General features: G+C 38.1%; 1 protein-coding gene across 1 annotated transcript in view; it reads left to right on the forward strand.

The window, feature by feature from the left end:
* Window positions 1–5,875: 5,875 nt before the first annotated feature.
* RLF (RLF zinc finger) overlaps window positions 5,876–25,233 on the forward strand; it is an 85,690-nt gene continuing 66,332 nt past the window's right edge. Inside the window, exon 1 of the mRNA XM_077751964.1 lies at window positions 5,876–6,052. Coding sequence (XP_077608090.1) covers window positions 5,912–6,052 — 141 coding nt within the window. The 5' untranslated portion in view covers window positions 5,876–5,911. The remainder of the gene's footprint in view (window positions 6,053–25,233) is intronic.

A 25,233-nucleotide genomic window follows, 5' to 3' on the forward strand; every position in this document is an offset into this window, starting at 1 on the left:
TCCATCATATAGATAAACCACATCTTCTTGATCCATTCGTCCATTGATGGACACTTAGGCTCTTTCCATGTTTTGGCTGTTGTTGAGAGTGCTGCTATGAACATTGGGGTACATGTGCTAGAGCATCTGAGTCTTGATCTTAGGGTTGTGACTTCAAGCCCCACGTTGGGTGTGGAGCTTACTTTTAAAAATAAATAAATAAATAAATAAATAAATAAATAAATATGAAAATCTTTTAAAAAAGGAAAAAAAAGAAAATGTGAACTGTCAAAAATTGTTTTTTTGTGTGTTTTAAATGTTATTTGTGCCTTAAAACATTCAAATTATCTATTAAAATTCAAAATAACAAAGTACGAGAATATCAGAATTTTAAATCAAAATTATATAAGCAATGCGGGAAAGGAAAGTTAGCCTTTAAAACCCCAATTGTTTTATTAAATATTTTTATACAAATAAAGTTATTCCCAATGCATTCTCAATTCATTGTTTATTGACAATGTAAAGAATCAGTCTCTCCATTCATGTTACAACTAGACAAATATACATATGATATAAAATTTCATGGTCAAAAGAATTTAGTATTGGAAAAATTTTTTTCAGCTACTATGGGAAATTGTACTAAATCATCAATTGTCTCCAAGCCTTAAATTGGAACATAAAAAGAGACCATTTTGAAAAAAGAACATTCATGCATGGTGAACCTGCATGGCTCAGTTGATTAAGTGTCTGACTCTTGATTTTGGCTCAGGTCAGGATCTCAGGGTTAGTGTGGTTGAGTTCTGAGCTAACAGCGTGGAACTTGCTTGGGATTCTCTCTCCCCCTTCCTCCACCACTCCCTCTCCTTTTCTTTCTCTCTCAAAGTAAATAAATAAACTTTAACAACAACAACAACAACAAGAAACATTCACTACTACTGGGAAATAATACTTGGTTATGCAAGAATATGTCACACCTGTGCTAAGAGGCATGGTATGACAGGATCATTTGTATTTTCTCTTTTTTTAAAAAATATTTTTAATGTTAATTTTTGAGATACACACACACACACACACACACACACACACACAGAATCTGAAGCAGGCTCCAAGTTCCGAGCTGTCAGCATAGAGCCCGATGAGGGGCTCGAACCCACAAACCATGAGATCATGACCTGAGCGTAAGTAGGACACTTAACCCACTAAGCCACCCAGGCACCTCATATTTTCTCTTACCCAGGTGCTTTTTGTTCAAATTGCCTTGGCACTGCAGAGCGATGCCTGTTTCTTTTAAATGGCTCCACCCAAAAACCATAAAGGCAGTTGCCTTTCAGTTTCTTACATTGTGATAAAATATGCATAAGGCAAAATGTACCATTTAATCATTTTTAAGGATACAGTTTACTGGTATCAAGTATATTCACATTGCTGTGCATCCATCGCCACCAACCATCTCCAGAACTTTTTATTTTCCCAAATTGAAACTCCATAACTATTGTTTTTTATTTAAAAAATTTTAATGTTTATTTATTTTGGGGAGAGAGAGAGACAGAGAGAGAGCAAGTGGGGAAGGGGAAGAGAGAGAGGGAGACACAGAATCCAAAGCAGGTTCCAGGCTCTGGGCTGTCAGCACAGAGACCGATCCAGGGCTCGAAGCCATGCACGGTGAGATTATGGCCTGAGCTAAAGTCAGATGCTTAACTAACTGAGCCACCCAGGAGCCCCGGAACTCAGTAACTATTAAATACTAACTCCCCGCTCTCCTTTTCCCTAACCCCTTGCAACAACTCTTCTCCTTTTTGTCTCTGATTTTAAATCCTTTAGGTACCTCAGATAGGTGGTATTACATAGTATTTGTCTCTATGATTTATGTATTTCACTTAGCATAATATCTTTGACGTTCACATAGTATGTAGCACGTGTCAGATTTTCCTTCCTTTTTAAGATTGAGTAATATTCCATTGTATGTATATGTCACATTTTGTTTGTCCATTCATCCTTCAATGAATGCTTGGGGTTTTTCCACCTTTTGGTGATTATGAATAGTGTTGCTGTGAACATGAGTTTACAAATATCTGCTGAAATCTTTGCTTCAATTCTTTTGGTGCCTTTCCGTTTGAGGACACAGAGCAAAAGATATGGAGCTTGAATAGTGTTAGTCATAAAAGCAAGTATTTAGGGTTGTCCTTTTTTAAAAGTTTATTTTATTAGAGAGAGAGCACACACAAGTGGGGAAGGAGCAGAGAGGGAGAATCCCAAGCAGGCTCCTCACCGTCAGCGCAGAGCCGGACACAACACGAACCCACAAACTGCAAGATCATGACCTGAGCTGAAATCGAGAGTTTTGGACGCTTAACCAACTGAGCCGCACAGGAACCCCCAGGGTTGTACATTGTGGTGAGGGCTGGATCTTGAAAGATAGAGAAATCTGTGTGTTCTTTAATAAAGTCATTGTGTGTTTGCGCATGTGTGTTTGTACAGAGAGAGAGATATTTTTGCCAGGCCAGAGTCCCTCTTGGATGACCTTAATGGGCATAAATATGTAAATGGTACTAGAACTGGGTGAATATAGTAATGAGTGTAGATAGAAAAGAGGTTGAAAGTCTGTGCCTGGGACATTTAGAAATCAGAAAGAGAAGGGAGAACAAGAAGAGAAACCAAGAAAAACACAGAGACTTGGAAGCCAAATGAAATCCAACGTTGGGGGCTGATCAACAAGGCCAAATACTGCCAAGAGACTAGATAAGGGACTGAGAATTTGCCATTTGATACGACAAAAGTAAAAAGTAATGGTAACATTTTAGAAAAAGCAGTTTCAGTGAGGAGCGGGGATGAAAGTCTGGCTGAAAGGGGTTCAATGAGAAGAAAGTGCACATAGAGGGTCTGACCATCTCTTTACAGGAGTTTTGCTATAAAAGAGAGCAGAGATGTGGGACGGAAGCGAGGGGAGGATGTGGTGGAGTCAAAGAAGTTTTGTGGGTTTTGTCTGTTGTTGTTTTATAACAGTGGCATGACCACTGATGGCTCTGCATCTCCAGCCCTGCCCTCCGTAAAACTCCACAGACATAGATCCAAGTGCATCCATTTGGAGGTCTCAGAGGGCAATTAAAATTCACCTGTCCCAAGCAGAACTTTGGGTTCTCTCTCCCTCTTTCCCCAATCTGTTCCTTTCCTAAGTCTCTGTCTTTCTCAGGAAGCATCTTCGCCAACCATTCAAACTGAAGGCCATTCCGGATTCCTCTCTTTCCCTCACTCCTCATAACCAAAGCATCAGCCTCTCGCTTCCAAAATGTATCCTGAATCTGTTCGCCTTTACTACTGGGACTGCTGCAATAGCTTCTCTGTCTTCCTTCTTGCCTCCCACCATCTTTTTATAAGGTGGCAGCAAGAGTGTAAATCAGATGATATATGACCACTTAACACTTTTCAGTGGTTACTTGTAACCCTTTAAATCCCCACTGCTTGCCTTGAGCTATAACGTCCTATATTATCTGGCCCTTTTCTCCTTCTCCAACCTCATCTCCACCACCTCCCCTGTCTTGTACCATGCTACGGATACACTGACCTTCTCCCCACCCCGTTGCATCCTGCCTTTTTTTAGGCCTAATTATTTGTATGCCAAAGATCCAAAAAGTACAGAGAATATTATAGAGAGCCGTGTGCCTACTACCTAGATCTAACACATTAATGTTCAGCCACATCTGTCCATTAAAATATGTTGTTCTCTGAATCTCTATTACCTGAAAAAGTGCCCAGCACATAATAGGTGCTAATCAATCAATGTTGATGTATGCAGTTTACTATGCTGATGTATGAATGTATGAAGTTTCCATTCATCTACTGGCTACATATTTCTGTGTGCAAATATACTGTAATTTGTTTATCCATCTTTCTACTGTTGAATATTTAGGCTGTTTCTGATATTTTATCATTATAATAGTGTTGCAATGAACATCGGCAACACAGTTTAAGAGGTCAGATTTGGTGGCTCTCAGATTTGGTTAAGCCTCTGACTTCAGCTTACGTCTTGATCTCACAGTTTGTGAGTTCGAGCCTTGTGCTGACAGCTCAGAGCCTGGAGCCTACTTCAGATTCTGTGTCTCCTCCACCCCCCCTTCTCTATTTCTCCCCTGCTTATGTTTTGTCTCTCTCAAAAATAAACAAACATTTAAAAAACTTTTTAAGAGGTCAGATTCTATGGTAGTTTTTTTTTTTTTTGTAGTTTATTTATTTTGAGAGAGAGAGAGAGAGACAGAGACAGAGAGAGTGAGCTTGGGCAGGGGAGGGGCAGAGAGAGAACCCTAAGCAGTCTCTGTGCTGTCAGCGCAGAGCCCAATGCAGAGCCCAAAGCCTGGCAATCTCATGAACCATAAGATCATTACCTGAGCCAAAATGAAGAGCCAGTTGCTTAACCAACTGAGCCATCCAGGAGCCTCTATGAGGTCAGTTTCTGGAGCAGACTACTCGGAATTGAATTCTGGGCACCATAATTCCAAGTTCTGTCACTTTGGTCAAGTTACTTAAATCTTCTGTGTCTGTTTCCTGAATTATAAAATGAGGGTAATAATAGTAACTTTTCATGGTATTGTTAGTAGAATTAAATGAGTTAAAATATATAAAAAACCTTATCTCAATGAAAATCAACTATTATTATTACGAATTGCTGATTCACAGGACATGTATATATTCAATTTTATTAAGTGATGTATTAAGTGATTACCAATCACTTGACAGAACTTTCCTCCACCAGCAATATATAAGTTCCATATTCCTAAATCCTAAAACATGGTAGTAATTTAAAATTTCTGCCAATCTAATGGGTATGAAATTACATACATACATATATATGTAAGTTTATTTAATCTCTTCACCCAGCGTGGGACTGGAACTCATGACCCTGAGATCAAGTCAAATGCTCTTCTGACTCATCCAGCCAGGTGCCCCATATATTGTTTTAATTTGTACCTTGATGATTACAGTGAAGTTAAAGATCTTTTTATTGGCCATTCATTTTGGTTTTTTGGTGAACTAGCTCTGTGTATCTTTTATTTACTTTTCTACTGAATTGTTCGCCTTTTTCCTTTTGATTTTGGGAACATTTTTGGATATTAATCTCTTGGTGGTTTTATATATATGAATACCATCTAGGTTTTGGCTTCTTTCTGTTGCATCTTCTAAAACTTCTGTTGTTCCAGACTTAACTAATTTTTATGCAGTCAAATCTAACAATATTTTCTCACACAGTTTGTGCTTTTTGGGTCTTATTTAAGAACTATCCCTATTTTAATATCCTAAAGACACTATTTCCTGAAAAATATTTCGAGGCCTGTAATCCATCTGGGATTTATTTTTAGATATGGTTTAAAGTAAAAATCTAATTTTATTATTTAATTTTCCTATTGAAAAAAGTTGCCTCAGCACCATTTCCTGCAGAGGTCATCCTTTCCCTACTGACTTGTAGTGCCCATTCTTATAATCCACCATCCCACGGACCTAGTCTTCATAACCTTTGCTTATTTTCTTTCTACCGGGGATACTTTTCTCTCGCTCTTCGGATCGCAGCTCAAGCGTCATGCCCCTCCCATCTGGGTTATGTCTACATGTAAGTCCGGCTCAGTGACCCCGTGACTCCAGAGAGTCTGGAAAGGCAGAGAGAAGTGGGTGTTTGGCCAGCTGCCGCCAGGCTGTTGCCAGGGCGGCTGTCGGGAAGGCCGCCGAGGGGAGGGGCACCCAGAGGCCCTAGTGACGGAATCCTGCCCGCGCCCGCGTCGCCAAGGAGTGCGTCACCAAGTGTGGTAGAACGGGGGCGGGGCCAGGGCTGAGTCACGTGGCTTGGTTGCCTACGCGCTGCTGGGCCGTGGGAAGATGGCGGACGGAAAGGGAGACGCCNNCCCCGGCGGGGGGCGGAGCCGGGGACGGAGCCGAGACTGAGTCCATGGCTCGGGGTCATCGCCCTGCATCTCCGGCGCCGGGAGCCCCGGGACTGCGACCATGTCTGTGGCAGCTGGAGACAGAGCTGCGGGAGCAGGAGGTGTCGGAGGTCTCATCTTTGAACTACTGCCGGAGCTTCTGCCAGGTGAGGGGCTGACTGGCTGGCCGAGGGCGGCGGGGTGGGGAGGCCAGGGGAAGAGGCCTCGGATCGGTTGCCGCAGCCGGGGCTGGACTGAAAGGCGCCACCTCCATGTCTTGCCGCGCCCCCGGGCCGGGAAGGCCCAGCTCGGGGAGCTCGACCGCTGGCCCCCCTTCACCGCTGCCCGACTTTGGCCACCGCCAGGGCGGGTTGCGCTGGGCCAGGCTGAGAGCCCGGAGGGCGCCGGCGGCTCCCTGGAAGGGCCGTGCCCTGTCGCCGTTGCCTGTCCCCCTGCCGGGTGGTTGGTTGGAGCGCCATTGCCTCCAGAGAGATTGATGGCTCGTTCCTGCTGGGAGATCCTTTTTTTGAGTGCAGATCTCCAAACTGGAAAACCTGAGTTTTCCTGAATAATCCGGAGATAGGTGTTGGGGCCAGAGACTTCTCTTTGGAGTCAACGTCATCTGGACCCCTAAAAGGTCTGACAGTTGGCTTTGAAAGGCGTCTTGGGCTTTCTCATTAGTGATTGCGGAGCCTGTTGGTGGTGCTTGTTTTTTAATTTTTTTCCTCCTTTTTTCTTGTTTTCTTTATTTACTTATTTTTGAGAGGCGGGGTGGGGAGACTTTGAGCTGTTCTTCCGCTTCTTCTGTATTCCTTTTGAGGATTGTGCTATCAGCAATGAGGCTAGCGAGCCTTGTGGTGGCTATTAGGGTCTTTGAGTAGAAGAGGATTGAGAAAGATGTGGAGTGTGGTCTGTTGGCAATGGTATGGCCATTTCTGTGCTATAGTGGGTCCTGACCTGTGGTTACATTCTTATCGATTGGTATGTTTAGTTTAGTCTCCATGGTCACTTGGAGATTTTTGTCTGTAAATTTTAAAGTATGCTATTATTATTCCTCCTTCTGCTGTTCTATCAGGTTCAGGGCCAACCCTCTACTCCTCACCTGGTGTATCTTAGAGAATGCAAAATAATGGTAATATGTTGGTACTTGGACTCTTGATGAGTAGTTGAGCATGCTGAATAAATTGCGCTGTTGCAAAGTTGTGATTTGGGGGGACAATATGCTCTCTTAGTCCAGTGGAAAATAAAAAATAGACTTGCTTTCTTTTCTGCTTCCTCTTTGCTGAGCCAGAGACACCTCATCTCTTGGAATGGAATTTTGTCCATGCTCATCTTTCCTATACATTGTATCGTTAACAGTTTTTATGTCTACAGCCTGCAGCATTTCTCTGCACTAGAAAGTGTTGAGGTGTAATTAATTGTTCTTTGCTTCCATGCTAGTGGTGAGCATCGGTACTTACTCCACACGTTTATTCTGCGAACTTTTACTGACTGCATTCGATGGTGCCAGGCACTTCATCGAGTGCTGAGGAAACGTGAATAAGACAGCACGTACCCTTGATGAGCTTACAGTTGGGAGCAAGTGGTAGACATAACAGTATTTCCGAAACAGTTTTGGTAATGATGGAAAAGGAGGTGTTGTGGAGACAGTGGTGAGGGGATAGCCATCCTGGTGCATCCTAATGGAACAACAATTAACCAGTGAAAACAAGTTAAAAGTTTAACTATGGGCTGTAGTGTGTACTCAGAAGTAGCTGGGAGAGGTCTCTTTAGATAGGGTGGTCCAGGAAGGCCCTAAGGCTGAAAGGATAAAAATGAGCCTTGGGGCTGTTGGGGGAGGGGAGCGTTTGAGTGCCAAAGGTAGAGAGGAGAAGGAAAAATGAGGCTTTGGGAGAACGGGGAGCTGTTTGGACAGGAGTAGTGGGGAGGAGGACAGGAGAAGAAATGTGGGTTTGGGGAAGTCTTCTAAGCTTGTGTTATTGTCTTAGAAAGATAACAAGAATCGATGTAACTAGTTAAATTGAAGCTTGTCAGAGGATACCATATGTACATCTACGTATCGATAGATTTTGCTTTATGCCTACTGCTTGTAGCCCTCATCTCATTTTAACTGAATGTTTTAATGTAATGTCTTGAGTCTTGGTGCTACGTAGAAATGTGAGGGCCCAGAAGAATTTAAAAAGGAAAGTACTCTTGTAATTTGTCTTTTCTGTGAAGATTTCCTATGGCCTAAGGTTTTTCCTCCCAAACACTTTTTTGGACTAATAGATGAAATAAGAAAAGATGTCCTTGTAATGATAATGTGTTATACTAGGAAGCACATTGGATTGGGAGCTAGTTGGGTCCTATTTGTGACTCTACCACTTTTGAGTTAATAGCCTTGGGCAAACTGTGCCTGTGGAATTTATTTTGTTTCCTGGCCTTTATCTCCTTATCATGCTTTATACAAACTGTAGAATAGAAAGTTTGTATACAACTCTTCACAGTATTTGTCACGATATTTTTTGCCACATTTCCCCCCAGTAGTACAGATAAAATCAACTCACGGTGTCCTTGTTCACCAAATACAGAAAAAAATTCAACATTTTATGATGGAGGAGGAACAATTTCACCATTCAAATTTGGTTGAATAGCTCTTGGTTTCACATTTGAAAGGCAGAATAAGATTTATTCATCCACTCTGTGGTGTGCCCGACATTGCACTAAGTGCTGGAGATAGGAACATGCTCTCTAGGAGCACTTAATGTGTAAAGGTAGGTAGTAGCATCATAAAGGCCTGATTTGTGCTCTCCGGGATACTTAACTGCCACACAGGTATTTTCATCAGATATTTAGTTTAGAAATGTTCTAGAGATTTAGGTTGTACTGAGCACATCCGTTCTGCAACAGGCTAGGACCATATTCTCTCCAGCTCTTGCAGTACTTAAAAGAAATGGCTCTATCTTTGGAATTGTACCAAATGGAGAAATAAACCAACATATGAAAGGATAGAGAAGCTTGTCTCATTCTGGGCATGTTTTCAATTCTCAGAAGTTTGTGAAGATGATAAAAATGAAACTTGAGAAGTAATAGTTACTAAGAAAATGATACTTAGATCAACTTGTATTCAGTGAACATTTGTATTCAATGACTATGGGATGTGGCTTTTCCTTCCAATTCCTTTTCTGAAAACATTGTCTGCGGAACAGTGTGGATGAGATTAGCTTCAGAAAACAGTCTTTGTTTTGATGAAAAATTGATGGCTATCCTCTCAAGTTTTTGCTGTGTTTTGGAAATCAAGATTCCTAAAGTTTTAACAACTGGTAGTTCTATTTGTACACAAATTTTGAGAGCTTTTTAAGTAACATTAACAGACTTGAAATTATTGGGTGAATGATTATATTTTAAGAATACCAGGCAAAGTACTTTTGTGAGTAAACCTTGTTTGTTTGAAACACTTTTAGGTTCTAGACTATTAGTGACTTTATAGATTTTTAAATGTTAAAATAAGTACTGCATATATTCAGTTTTTCCTGGATTAGTGATTGAATGCAAAGGGTCTCCTGGCTTCACCATTTCAACTAGCTATGTGACCCTGGGTACATTATTTTCTTTAACCCTTGGTTTTGTCATTAGTGAATGGAGCAATAATAGTACTTACTATTATCTATAAATACATTGTTTATGGACCAAATAAGAAAATCTAAAAAACAGTGTTCCCGGAATTGTCCTAGTTTTCCAGATTTCTTAGCCTTAGAATAGAAAGTCCTCACCCCCTTACCCCCAGTTTACTTTTCAGCTCTTACTTAGCCAATCCCATCATCATAATCCTACTCTCTTTTTCAGGGATCTTTTACTTGGAGTTCTTGGACCAAAATATGATCTCATTTATTCCTGTGATTAAAATTTCTCCAAGTACATTATTTTGGGAAAGCTGGTTTTAATTTTCATTTGATTCCTCAAGATCCAAGATACATATTAGGCTTTCGGTAAATATTTACCAATTGATTGATCTCCAAAAGGATACTTTAGTAGCAGGATCTCAGGTCATTAAGTATTCTGTGCCTTTGCCTTTCATTGTGTGTTCTCTCCTTTTTCTCTCATTTTCTATAGGGCAAATTTTCCTTGTTTAGGGCCCAGTGCAAACACCATCTCCTCCGTGAAACTTTCTCTGATTTCTCTAGATTTCTTCTTAGATGTTTGTGTTCTTTTGACACTTTGTACATGCTTTTAACTCTTGGCCTTTCTTGCTGTCACTGTCTTCATCCAGGTTTCATAAATAATGTCCTATCACAAAAACCTCTTCACTGAGCCCCCTTGCTTTCTGACTGGCTTTATCCATAGTCCATTTTGGCATTCTTTCCAAATTGTAAATATAATCTTGTTAGTCACTTTGTTCCCTAAAATTCTTCAATGGTTTCTTATGCCAAAGACAAGCTAAAATTCAGACTTACCAGCCTCACCTGGCAGACGAAGCCTTTTAGAATTTGGACACTGCCCCCACTCCCCTTCCCCACCTCCCACCTTTCCAACCTCTCTCTCTCTCTCTGTCTCTTTTTTTTTAAATACCTTTACTACAGTATCCATCTCTAAGTCTGCCTGATTAACCTAGGGTCCTCCCTCCCTTCTCCGTCTGCCTGTTTATCCTTTGAGACCAACTTCAAACATTAAGTCTTTCAGAATGTTTTATGATTGCAGCAGACAGAATGAGGTGATTCTTAGTGTACTGTGATAGTATCTTGCACATAATTGTTACCTGAATAGTTGTTTCCATGTTTGTCTCTTGAATTGGCTAGCAAACCAACAAGTCTTTTTTGTTTTTGTTTGTCTTTTAGTCTTTTTTGTATACTTGGTACCTAGCAATTAATACAGTGCCTGGCACACAAAACTAATTTGTTGAATGAATTATATTGTAGAACTTCATGATATACTCAAGAGATTAGTACTTCAAAAGGAACACGATGTAAAATCTGATGTAAAAAGCAACTTTATCATAAGAAATTACTGTAAAGGAGTAGGATAGACACTTTGCTCATTTCTTGGAGCCATATTTGTGAACTTAACCTACATTCTTATAATAATGTACACATTTACACTTGTGGAATGAGGAGTAGTGTTGTTGGAGGGAGAAAATTAGAGACATTATAGTGTTGAGGAGTTAGCAGCCTAGTTAAGACAGCAGTTTGGAAATGTTGAGATGGGGAAGATCAGTCTTCCCAACTCCTTGAGATTGGTGACCATGAAACTCTTTTGAGATTTACTTCCCATTTGTTATAAAGAGTTTTAAATATATTACCTTTTCTTTTTGTGCATTCTAACTAGAAACTAGAGGACAGGTAGTTATAATGGCATAAACTAGCTTTGCACTGCATATGACCAAAGCATAATTGTAAATGTGACCTATGAAGCAGTGGGAATTTTGGATGCTGTCATTTACTTGGTACCACCCAGTCTCCTTTATACTAGTGATTTCTGTGTCTACCTGTGCTTCATGCTCTTCTGAACAATTTTAATAAAAAATCTAAATAGAAAGCACTACTTATTTTAAGGCTGCAAAAGCATTGGTCAACTAAAGTGTGCTTTGTTTACACTTAGTTCTGGACACCTGTCACCTCTCCCAGGAGGCCTTCCGTGACTATCTTATCTAAAACAACACTTCCCCATCTTCTTCAGCTCCTTAACACTGCTTTCTTTTTCTCTAAATCACCGACTCCTATCTGATGTCTGTGACAAATAGTGTATTTGTCTGTCCCTGCACCTGGAATGTAAGCATCTAGAGGGCGTGGACTGTTTTGTTTACCCAGTGCCTAGAATTGTCCCTGACACTTAATAGGTACTCAGTCAATATTTGTTGATGTTTTATCTCCTCCCTTCCTTAAATCCCTGACTAGACTTAATAGTAACAAGTCTTACCTTTCTTTAGTAAAAAATTGGGATGTGCTTTGGTCAGCCAGTTTATGCTGCTTCTGAGCAGGGATCAGGTCTTATTGTCCTTTGTATCCTGATAACTAAAGAGTAGAACTTAATTTTATTTATGTTTTCTTTTTTAATGTTTATTTATTTTTGAGAGAGAGAGAGANGCTTTGCACTGCATATGACCAAAGCATAATTGTAAATGTGACCTATGAAGCAGTGGGAATTTTGGATGCTGTCATTTACTTGGTACCACCCAGTCTCCTTTATACTAGTGATTTCTGTGTCTACCTGTGCTTCATGCTCTTCTGAACAATTTTAATAAAAAATCTAAATAGAAAGCACTACTTATTTTAAGGCTGCAAAAGCATTGGTCAACTAAAGTGTGCTTTGTTTACACTTAGTTCTGGACACCTGTCACCTCTCCCAGGAGGCCTTCCGTGACTATCTTATCTAAAACAACACTTCCCCATCTTCTTCAGCTCCTTAACACTGCTTTCTTTTTCTCTAAATCACCGACTCCTATCTGATGTCTGTGACAAATAGTGTATTTGTCTGTCCCTGCACCTGGAATGTAAGCATCTAGAGGGCGTGGACTGTTTTGTTTACCCAGTGCCTAGAATTGTCCCTGACACTTAATAGGTACTCAGTCAATATTTGTTGATGTTTTATCTCCTCCCTTCCTTAAATCCCTGACTAGACTTCTTAATAGTAACAAGTCTTACCTTTCTTTAGTAAAAAATCAGCCAGTTTATGCTGCTTCTGAGCAGGGATCAGGTCTTATTGTCCTTTGTATCCTGATAACTAAAGAGTAGAACTTAATTTTATTTATGTTTTCTTTTTTAATGTTTATTTATTTTTGAGAGAGAGAGAGAGACAGAACTTGAGTGAGGGAGGGGCAGAGACAGAGGGAGACACAGAATCCGAAGCAGACTACAGGCTCTGAGTGGTCAGCACAGAGCCAGATGTGGGGCTTGAACCCGCGAACCATGAGATCATGACCTGACCTAAAATCAGCTTAACCTACTGAGCCACCCAGGTGCCTCTTATGTATGTTTTCTAAGAATTTCCCATGGTTGCTTATATTCCACAAATATTTAAAGAGTTTTTCAACAGGGTTTGCTTAGCCAGGTTGAAACATTTATTTTGGATATGGTTGACATCGTGCTGGAAAACTTGACCATAGATAAGGGATTGAGCAAGATGGTATAAAAAAATAGATTCCTAAAACTGTTTTTGACCACTAAAGCCAACATACAAACCATTATGTGAAAAATTAGAGATTATTTATTTTTTTATCAATTTATATCTTTCAACTAATCAATCATTTTTTATATGCCGAGCCCTCAGGTAGATGGTGTTATTTTCGTTTTGTAGATAGAAAAGTGAGGCTCAGGGAAATTAACTTTCCTAGGGTCACACAGCTAGTGAGCTGTGGCAGAGTCTTCAGATTCCAAAGTCCGTGCTCTTTTTCCTCTATCAGCATTTCCTAAACTGTGTTTTATTCCATGAGTTGTATGTATTAGTAAGTACTTATTGAACTAAGGATTCTGTGTTCATATAAGCTGACATAATGTTGGGATAAATACTTTTTTTATGTGTTTTATATATTTTAAGATGCATGTTAAATCTCCTAGAGAGACATTAAGTGTCAATGCAGCATTTGCCAAACTTAGCAGGTCTGGAACATTTAATATTTTGCCATGTTCTAAACCAGATATCATCCCCAAATCACATGTTTTTCTTTCATTATAGTAAAGCAAAACACTATATGGAGGAATGGATTACTTTATGTTTCTACATTCCACTGAATTTTGATTTCCTATTTTCAGCCTAACATGACTGTGAGCTTTTTATGAAAAAAATTTCCCTGCAGAGTTTTTGCAGGTTTTGATTTTTACTTATTGTCCCATATGAAATGTATTTCAGTGCATTATAATTTTTGGAAATTGAATACTATTTTAGATTTACCTTGAGTTCAAGGTTATTCATCTAGGTTAACCTTTATCTCTGCAACATAGCTAGCTTGGGAACTAATGTATTTGTTTATTTCTTCTCACTTTTGTGCTATGTCTGAATTCTTTAATATGTTTTTTTTTAATGCCTTTCTTGTCCTTTTTGGGGGGAGACCTATTAGCTTAGTGTGCTGACATTTGATTTCATAGTATTTTTACTCCCAAGGAAATAGCCTGAGTGTGTCACATGTCACATTAGCCATCACAATAATACTTTTTTAATATGGACACGTGTTAAGAATTATTACTGGATATACTGGAATGAATGGCCTAGCTTGGGAATTGCATGTTTATGATACATGGTTATAGAAAATAGGCATATTTTTATTTGGAATTTCATTTTGTTTAATTTGCTTTCTCACTGTGAATACCTTGATGTATTCTGATTTTTGGAAAACTATGTATATGGTATGTGTGTATATGTAAGGATTAAAATAAAATTATTTGAGTATAGTTGACACACATTGTTACATTAGTTTCAGATGTACGGCATAGTGATTCAACTTCTCTATATGTTATGCTATGCTTACTACAAGTGTAGCTACCATCTGTCACCATACAATGCTAGTATAGTGTCACTGAGTATATTCCCTATACTGTGCCTTTTATTCTTGTGACATCTTCATTCATGACTTCTTCATTCTATAACTGGAAGTCTGTATCTCCCATCCCACTCACCCTTCTTTTCCTTTGCCCTCCCTCCGTTCCCTCTGGCAACCATTTGTTTGTTCTTTATATTTGTATGTCTGGTTCTGCTTTTTGTTTGTTCATTTGTTTTGTTTTTTAGAATCCACATAGAAGTGAAATCATATGTTACTTTTCTTTCTCAATCTGCCTTATTTTAATTAGCATAATACCCTCTAGGTCTGTCCAATTTGCAAATAGCAAGATCTTACCCTTTTTTTTATGGCTGGGTAGTATTCCATTGCATGTATGTATATGCATTTGTCTGTTCATAGCCACTTAAGTTGCTTCTATATCTTTTAACAAAAATTTTTAAATATTTATGTTTTGAGAGAGAGACAGAGCATGAGCAGGGGAGTGGCAGAGAGAGAGGGACACACAAAATCCAAAGCAAACTCCAGGCTCTGAGGTGTTAGCACAGGACCCGATGTGGGGCTCAAACCCACAAACTGTGAGATAATGACCTGAACACAAGTTGGATGCTTAATCAACTGAGCTACCCAGGGATCCCTATATTGTAAATAATGCTGCAATAAATATAGGAGTGTATATATCAGACAAGATTGGGCGCGTTCAGGGTGGTATGGCGGTAGACTAGAGTGTATATATCTTTTTGAGTTAGTGTTTTCTTCTTAGGTAAATACCCAGAAGTGGAATTATTGGATCAAATGGTATGTCATTTTTTTTTAAGTTTACTTATTTTTGGAGTGGGGGCGCAGAGAGAGAGAAGGAGAGAGAGAATTCCATGAGAGATCATTAGCTGAGCTGAAATCAAGAGTTAAGATGCTTAACCAAGTGAGCCACCCAGGAGACTCCTGGATCAAATGGTACTTCTAATTTTACTTTTTGAGGAGCCTCCATACTGTTTTCCACAGTGGCTCTACCAATTTACATTCCCACTGTGTACAAGGGTTCTTTTTCTCCAGCATTTATTATTTCTTGTCTTTTTGATTCTAGCCATTCTGACAGATGTAAGGTGATATCTCTTTGTGGTTTTGATTAGCATTTCCCTGATGCTTAAAGATGTTGAGCAATTTTTCTTGTGTCTGTTGACTATCTGTATGTTTTCTTTGGAGAAATGTTTGTTCAGGTCCTCTACCATTTTTCATTTGGATTGTTTGTTTTTTGGTGTTGAGTTGTGTAAGTTCTTTATATATTTGGGATATTAACCCCTTATCAGACATTTGATTTGCATATCTTCTCCCATTCAGTAGGTTGCCATTTTGTTTTGTTGACTTTTTCCTTTGAAGTGCAAAAGGATGTAGTCCCAGTAGTTTGCTTTTGTTTCCCTTGCCTTAGGAGATATATCTAGAAAAATGTTGATAGGGCTGATGTTAGAGAAATTAATGCCTGTATTCTTTTCTAGGATTTTTTGTGGTTTCAGACTCATATTTAGGGCCTTAATCCAGTTTGAGTTGTTTTCTGCGTGTATGTTAGACAGTGGTCCAGTTTCATTCTTTTGCATGTAGCTGTCCAGTTTTCCCAGCACCATATACTGAAGAGACTGTCTTTTTTCCATTGCATATTCTTGCCTTTTTTTTGTTATAGATTAATTGGCCATATAAGGGTACATGTATTTCTGGACTCTTTATTCTGTTGCATTGATCTGTGTGTCTGTATTTATGCCAGTATCATGCTGTTTTACTACAGCTTTGTAGTATATCTTGAAATCAGGAATTATGATACCTCCAGCCTTGTTTTTCTTTCTCAAGATTGCTTAAATATTGGAATTTTTAATTGTCCAAGCAATTAATGAATACATTCTAATTGTAAAAAAAAAAATGGAACAATGTAAAAGAAGAGAGTAAAGGATGAAAAATGTCACATATACCCTAATACATCAATACTACATTTTTCTAGGTTAATAGTTTTCTTAGATTAAGAGTTTGGGAATCTACACTTAGAGAATTTTTCTGTATATGTATATATATTTAGGAACATAATGTCAAGCTTATATGTTAAAACTTAATATATTGTAGATAATCTATTTTGTGGAGTACACACGTTTACTACTTTAAAAATAATTGTCTAATATTCTATTGAAAGCTGCCTTGGTTTTAAATTCTTCAAGTAGCAAAATTTTCAACACTCTTATTAAAAAAATTTTTTTAATTAAATTTTTTAAAATGGTTTATTTATTTCTGAGAGAGACAGCTTGAACAGGGGAGGGTCAGAGAGAGAGGGAGACACAGAATCCGAAACAGGCTCCAGGCTCTGAGCTAGCTGTCAGCACAGAGCCTGACGCAGCGCTCGAACCCACGAACCGTGAGATCATGACCTGAGCCGAAGTTGGATGCTTTTACCGACTGAGCCACCCAGACGCCCCTGAGAAAAATGTTTAACTATAAAAGTATATAATGCTACAGAAAGGAAAGAATAAAAGCCCTCTTCTGCCCTCAGTCCCTCTAGTCACTCCCCAAAAGAGTTAAGTCTCTTGTGTATTCTTAAAATCTCAAATACTCTTCTGTGATTTATATTTTAATTTTATGAGAACAATTTTCTATATTGACACACATTGAACATGTACCATGATTAAACCATTGTGTTCTTTTTTTATTGTTATCATGAATAAGGTTGCAGTGAACATCCTTAAACATTAAACACGGATTATTTATACCTATAGTTTAAATTCTTGAAATTGAAATTACTTTATTAAAGAGAATGTTTATTTTAAACTTTGGTGGATAGTAGCCTACAAAAAGTTGAATAGGTACGTCTGTCAGTAGTTTGGGAATCCTTGTTTGACTATATCCTTGCCAACTCTGGTGTTATTTAAGTTTTTAATATTGGCCAGTCTGATAGTGGCAAATTGCTCTCATGCCATTTTTACTAATTTTCATTTTAATAGCTTTTGCATGTTTTTCATGTGTATTGGATATTTGAATTTTTTTCCCTGTGAGGTTTGTCTTTACTATTTTTTACATAACTGTATTTTAAAGTATTGGTTGAAAGTCATTACAACTTGATGTGTCTAATCATTGAGTATGATCATATAATCTTAAGATCCCATACTGCTTTGAGGTTCTCAAGAACCATAGAGAGTTGCAGCCTAACCTGAAGCCATTGGAATGTATGATACAAATTAGTGGTTGATTGTTGCTGTGAGAAGTTTGTCAGTGTACTCATTTACAACAGACATTGATTGATGTTTTATGTATCAATGCTACTAGACTTGAGAAAGACTTAAGTCATAGCTGAATAAGTGGAAAGTCCCTAGTGGTTTCCATTAGTTAAATTTTTCTTATATTGTTAGTTTTTTATGTTACCAAATAAAGTGCCACTGAATGTATGTATGACCTTGGGCCAAATCAGTTTGTTTTGGGGGCTTCAAATTGCTGCTTAAATGAGATGACCTTTAAGGTTTGATTCTCCTTAGAAATTATATAATTCCATTGAAAAATGTTTGCTAAGGATTATTTTCTAAGTCACCTCACAACTTTGGTCTTGTGTATCCTTATTGAAATAAATGTTTTATTTATGCAGTACCTGTATGTTATAAGCAATCACAGAAAAAACATGAAAGTGATGAGATTTTTTGAAAATTATTAAATAAGTGTTAATATTATATTTCTGCCCCCAATGGGTTATTACTTTTCTCTCTAGGGTAAATGCCTATCCCAGTGGAAACCACTCTACTAATTTGAACTGAAGTTATTTGTTTACATTAGTTATGTTAACTATCCTTATTTGGCTCTTTTCTTCAAAGTGATTTCAGTGTTTAAGGGTCTTGGTAAATGAAAATGTTAAAATCTAGCACAAATTATTCCAGAAAGTTCTAACAGTAAGTGTGGATACTTCATCAAATTTGCTCAGTTTTAATGTTTTATTGTCTTATGACATGGAGAACATAGTGGATAGAAAGTTGAAGTTAGGAGATTTCACTCTAATATTCTTGTGATTTTAAACCTTGCCTTGGATCTCTATTCTTGTCTCTAAAATTGATGGGGATAATAGAAAGCACCCTGATTGGTGGTTGTGAATAACAAGTGAGACAGAATAACACTGACTTTATTAGCGTAACTTTTGGTTATAGATAGGTACCTAGTGTATCAACTTCTTTATATCCATGTTATCACGAATAATGTTTTAAAGAAGTGTTTCATGTAGAGCAGCTTTCCACCATTTTCCCGTCAATGTGCAACCCATTGGGGAAAAAAGTTTTCTAGATGTTTATAGAGCATTGGCTAATAGAGTTTTAGATTCAGAGAGCCTATGATGAGCTTTGTAGACCGGAAGTGTAATTTACAGTACATTTCTTTTATGTTGAAACAATATGGATGTCCTTTGGGATCTATATATAGTAGATATAATGGATTTGACCTGTTGGAACTAACAGATCATTCTATATAAAAATTTCTTTGAATCATTTGACCACTGGTTTTAGCTTGGTTTATTGTTTGCCTTTTAAATTCTGTATTGCGTGTCAAAAGTGATTTGAGGGGTGCCTGGGTGGCTCCTCAGCCAATTAAGCATCCAGCTCTTGATTTTGGCTCAGGTCATGATCTCATGATTCTGAAATAGAGCCCCGGGTTAGGCTCTGTGCTGGCAGCATGGAGCCTGCTTGGAATGCTCTCTCTCCCTCTGCCCCCTGCTCCCAATCCTTCCGTGTCTATCTCTCTGCCTGTCTCTTTCAAAATAAATAATTAAACATTTTTTTAAAAAAGTGATTTGAATTTATAACACATTGGATTTGAGTCCCTGAAAAAAGGTGGCTTTGCTTTCATAAACATGTTTGAGGGAAGAATTACATAAAGTTATTTAGTTCACTCTTCTTTCCAGCTTAAAACTTGTAAGCGGGAAACTCCCTCTCAGTCTAGGATGTTAGCTGAGGATAAGAATAGGCAAAAATATCAATAAAATTCTGAACATTGACATATCTATTTACCACCAAACAAAATTCACGCCTACTGTATCATTAATCTGATGTGAACACCCTTCTAAAAATTGCAATTTAAGCATTTCCCTCTAAAAATTCCCAGAAGCGCAGCTTGGTCAACATTATGCTGCTCTCCTTCTTTACAAGTATTTGAATGAAGCAGTAAGAATTTGGGACCAAATCTACTTAGTTGAATCTGTTTTCATATACAGTTGTTTCACTCTCTTCAAAGATAAATATCTGAGAAACTGTCTTAATTAACTTCAGAAATAAGTTAGTGAATCCTTTAATAATAGTGCGAAGCCTCAAAAGCAAGTAATTACAGAATACCTGCTATATACTACTCAGGATGCTGGATTCTGGTCTACAGTGATGACAAAACAGATGTGGTTCTTGCCCTGTGGGTTTATTGTCTAATGGAGAAGATAAATGTTAAACAATTTTTATATTATGTTTCCTTATTGATACAGCAGAGCAGTAGTCAGTGTTTTATCATATATATTTATCTACCTTCTGATTAGTTTGTCCTTAAGTAAGAGGAGCATAAGTGAAACAATTCTTAAGCTTAATTATTGCATAATAATTTTGAAGTCTAGCATAAGTGGTTTTGAATATACAACATTATTTCTCCTTTCCAATTGGTATAGATTATAAAGAAATGATTTTTCATCCCACCTTTCTGTAATCAGTTTCTGTAATCTGTGATCTTGGTTGCCAAATTGAAAATACGAAGTAAGTATAATTTTAAGAAGGGAAGACCTTCCTAATTTAAGGGGGAGTAGAATGTCAGAAATCTTTTGTATTTTAGGTTTGGAAATGCCAAAAAATAAATAGGCTTTGAACATCCCCAAACCATAAGAGAATTGGAAAGCTTTTGTTTATGTACATAAGGCATTTGTAACAAATTATTTATAGGGGTTATTTGGAGGTAGGGAATGGGAATGGAATTAGACGGAATACAGTTGTGATTTTTCACTTCTTTATTGCATACAAAATTTTAATGTGGGATTGTAGGTGAATTTTACTTTTTTGTTGTATTCAGTATTTTTTCAAATAAAACTTAAACAGATGATAAAGCAGTGCTACATGTGTTGATAGGAAAGGATATCCAAGATGTTTTTTTAAGAAAAGAAAATTATTTCATTTTATAAAGCAGTGATAAAGTTTTGAAAGAATTACTAGAATGTTATGTGTTGCATTTCAGTCAACAATTAGTGGGACATCCTCTTTTCTTGTGTTTTTATACAGTTTGTGCTTAATCTGTTACCCTTTCATTATATTTTTCAAAATATTTGTTTAAATGTTTGTTTATTTTGAGAGAGAGAACATGAGCACATGAGCAGGGCAGGGACAGAGAGGGAGAGAGAGTTCCAAGCCGGTTCCATGCTGTCAGCACAGAACCCTATGCGGAGCTCAATCTTACAACCCTGGAGTCATGGACAGAGTTGAAACCAAGAGTTGGGCGCTTAACCATCTGAGCCACCCAGGTGCCCCTCTAAAAAATTTTCTTTTTAAGTCATTTTTATATCCAACTTGGGCTCAAACTTACAACCGGAGATCAAGAGTTGTATGTTCCACCAATTGAGCCAGCCAGGTACCCCTATCTATTACCTTTTCAAATTAATTTTCATTTTATCCTATTTTTTCAGTACTTGCCTTTGTTTCTCTACCTTCTTTCTGTTTCCTAGCTCTTGGGAATACCCTCTGGTAGCTTTTCTCTCCTGTCTCATTTGTGTTAGGCAGGATGTAGGAATCTGGGTTGAAAATCAGTTTTGCTCAGAACTTTGCAGCATATGTTAAAAATAAAATATCTCTAACATACATAGCAGTAAAGAGTATATTAAAATGAACATGATCTAAGGAATAAAATAATAGAAGCTACCTATGTACCCTTTCACAGCTTTATCTGCTTCCTACCACCATCCCAATTTTGCTATTTAATCATTCTTCTACATATCTTTACTTAGTATTTGTGCATTTTAACACACTTCTGTGTTTTCAGCTTTACTTAAATGGTACACTATATTTTTCTGAAGCTTGTGTGTGTGTGTGTGTGTGTGTGTGTGTGTGTGTGAGACTGAGTGAAAGAGAGAAGGTACAAGTGAGTGAGGGGCAGAAAGAGACAGGGAGAAATAGAGACATGGGGCTCACCCAAAGTGGGGCTCTAGTTCACCTGAAGCGGGACTCAAACTCATGAACCCTGAAACCCGAGCCGAAGTCAGGTACTTAACCAACTAAGCAACTTAGGTGACCTCTTCTGAAGCTTTTTAAATACAGCATAATGGAAAAATAAAATAAATAATATAACGTTTCTAAGATTTATCTATATTAGCATGTATAGCTTTGTTACATTTGTTTCTCAGTGGTGTATAGTATTTTATTATGTAAGTGTAATTCCGTTGTCCGTTCTTTTATTAATAGATTTAGAGGCATTTTTATTTATTTTCTCAGTGGTTTTTTTTTTTTTTTTTTTTTTTTTTTTTGAGAGAGACACACACACACACAGAGCGTGAACAGAGGAGGGGTAGAGGGAGGGAGACACAGAATCTAAAGCAGTCGTCAGACTCTGAGCAGTCAGCACAGAGCTCACCACGGGCATGCAAACTCACGAACTGTGAGATCATGACCTGAGCCAAAGTTGGATGCTTAACTGACTGAGCCACCCAGGCACCCTGAGGCATTTGTTTCCATTAACTGTTGGGGTGGACATTTTCCCAATAAATCTTGATACATGGGTATAAGAATTTCTTTACGGTATATGCTTAAAGTGGAGTTGCTGGGTTCATATATAGACCTACCTTCAACTATAAGACTGCCAAGTTATTCTCCAAAGTATTTGTAGCAATTTATGCTAGTTATTAGTGTATGAAAATTAACATTGCCTAATATTCTTGCCAATACTTGGTGTAGTTAGTTTAATTTTAGCCATTCTGGTGGGTGGACTGTAGTATCTCATTGTGGTTTTCATTTGTTTCTTTTTTTCTGTTTACTTGTAAGGAGTTACCTGTTTAGTTCTATTTATTGCTACTCATATTTCCTCTTCTGTGAATTGCCTTATTTGTTGCTCATTTTTTAGTTGGGTTATCTGTCTTAAATTTTTTTTTTAATGTTTACTTTTGAGAGAGACAGACAGAGCATGAGTAGGAGAGGGGCAGAGAGTGAGGGAGACACAGAATCTGAAGCAGGCTCCAGGCTCTGAGCTATCAGCACAGAGCCAGAGGAGGGGCTCGAACCCACGAACATGGGCGATCATGACCTGAGACAAAGTCAGATACTTACCCAACTTGAGCCACTCAGATGCCCTTTGACATTTTTTTTTAAGATTTTATATTTAAGTAATCTCCATGCCCAACATGGGGCACAAACTCACAACCCCGAGATCAAGAGATCAAGAGTCTCATGCTCTACCAACTGAGCTGGCTTTGTCTTTTACTTTATAGTTTTTATGAAATTTTGTATTATGAAATGTGAATCTTTTGCTGGTCATATATCTTGGAATTATCTTCTCTCCAATTTATCTTTTCATTTTTCTATATTTATGCGCATGAATTTTACATTTTTTGCAGTAAAAATTATAAATCTGATAACTGAAATGTAAAATGTATTTAAGTTACTTTTATGATTGTGTGTACTTCTTGGCCCATGTCCTTTTTTTTTTTTAAGATTTTATTTTTGGGGTGCCTAGGTGGCTCAGTTAAGCATCGAGCTCTTGGTTTTTTTTTAGTGTTTATTTATTTTTGGTGTGNTCATGATCTGAGCTGAAGTCAGACAGTTAACTGACTGAGCCACCCAGGCACTCCTAGCGTCTGACTCTTGATTTTGGCTCAGCTATGATCTCACTGTTATGAGATGAGCCCCATGTTGGGCTCTGCACTGAGTGTGGAGCCTGCTTAAGATTCTCTCTCTCCCTCTGCCCTTCTCCCCTGCTTGCACTGTCTCTCTCAAAAAAATAAAAATAAATTTTAAAAAAGATTTTGCTTTTAAGTTCTCTCTACACCTAACATGGGGCTCAAACTTAAAAACCTGAGATCAAGAGTTGCATGCTCCACTGATTGAACCAGCCAGATGCCTCCTGGGCCATATGTCTTTTTAAAAAGACACATTTTTAAAAAAAGTTTATTGAGGGGCACCTACATGGCCCAGTTTGGTTAAGCATCTGACTCTTGATTTGGGGTCAAGTCATGATCTCATGGTTTGTGGGTTCGAGCCCCATGTTGGTCTCCATGCTATTAGTGCAGAGCACACTTGGGATTCTTTCTTGCTGTATCTCTCTGCCAGTTCCCTGCTCACACTCTTTCTCTCCCTCTCAAAAATAAATAAACTTAAGAAAAACCACAATCTTTACTGAGATATAATTTACGTACAGTAAATTGTTTGTATTTAAAATGTGCAATTTGATAAGCTCTGCCATATCTAAACACCCGTGAAACCATTACAATAATCAAGATAATATATCCATCACCCCTGGAAGTTCCTTCCTATCCCACTGCATTCCTCTTTCTTTCCCTACCATCTTTTGCCTTCACTCAACTATTGATCTGCTGTCTCTATAGATTAGATTCCATTTCTAAGAATTTTATATAGTTCTTTTATAAACTTTGCAATGTCTTTGGCTTTTTTTACTCCGAATAATTATTTTGAGATTTATGTTGTATGGAATTACTAGTTAATACATCTTATTGCTGGGTATTCATTGTATGGTTCCATTATGATTTGCTCATTCACCTGTTGATAGGCATTTGGATTGTTTCTGTTTTTTAGCTATTACAATAAAGTTGCTGTGAACATTTGTGTTTATAAGTCTGTGTGTGGACAAATGCTTTCTCATTCCCTTAGGTAAATATCGAGGTGGAGTGGTTGTATCATATGACAAGTTTTTCAGAGTAGTTGTATCATTTTACATTCCCACCAACAATATGAGAGTTCTAGTTTTCTACCTCCTGATCAACACTTGGTGTGATCAGTCTTTTTAATTTTAGCCATTCTAAAATTAGTGGTTGCTCTCTGTGGTTCTCATTTACATTTCCCTAATGACTTATTATATTGAGTATCTTTTGCTGTGTTTATTTGCCATTCTTATATCTTTTCTGGTGAAATATGTTTTCAAATCTTTTGCCCATTAAAAAACGTTGTTTCTTACTGTTGAGTTTTGAGAGGGGTGTGTGTGTGTGTGTGTGTGTGTGCGCGCGCGCCTGTCTGTCTGTCTGTCTGCCTGTCTTGTTTCTAAACCCTTCATGAAATATATTCCTTTTTTCTTTCTTCCTTTTTTAAAATGTTTATTTTTGAGAGAGAGAGGGGGACAGAGGATCTGAAGTGGGCTCTGCCCTGAGAGCAGAGAGCCCTGTTTGGGGCTCGAACCTAACGACTGCAAGATCATGACCTGAAGTCAGGCATTTAACTGACGGAGCCACACAAGCACCCCTCTTCTTCTTTATTTTAATGTTGAAGCTTAGATGGCAAAGAGTGGGCAGAATGGGGATGGTGATTTTCACTTCAGGGTACACACATTCTCACTCTGGTTCACTTGGGACTCTGGAGGGAACACTGTTGGCCATGACACAGATTCCATTGTGGTGATGTGGCCATGGGGGAAGCCTGAGGTGCTGTCTACCTACTGCTTACAGGGAGCAAATCACAAGGATGAACTAAGGCAGAACTACATCGTGCATGTCACACATTCTGGAATAACTGTTGAACTCATGCGAGATACCATCAAGAGCTACTAGGATACTAGCTAGGACAGGAAAGAAAAGTCCTACATAACTGATGGTACATAGCAGCCAAGCTCATGGTTTAATTTCTATTAAGCTGAACCCTGTCTATAACAACACAGTTGATGGAGTCAGGGGAAATTGAATCAAGTATCACCTTTACAAAGATA

This window comes from Crocuta crocuta, unplaced genomic scaffold (genome assembly GCF_008692635.1).
Source record: "Crocuta crocuta isolate KB4526 unplaced genomic scaffold, BGI_CrCroc_1.0 scaffold367, whole genome shotgun sequence".
Classification (NCBI taxonomy): domain Eukaryota; kingdom Metazoa; phylum Chordata; class Mammalia; order Carnivora; family Hyaenidae; genus Crocuta; species Crocuta crocuta.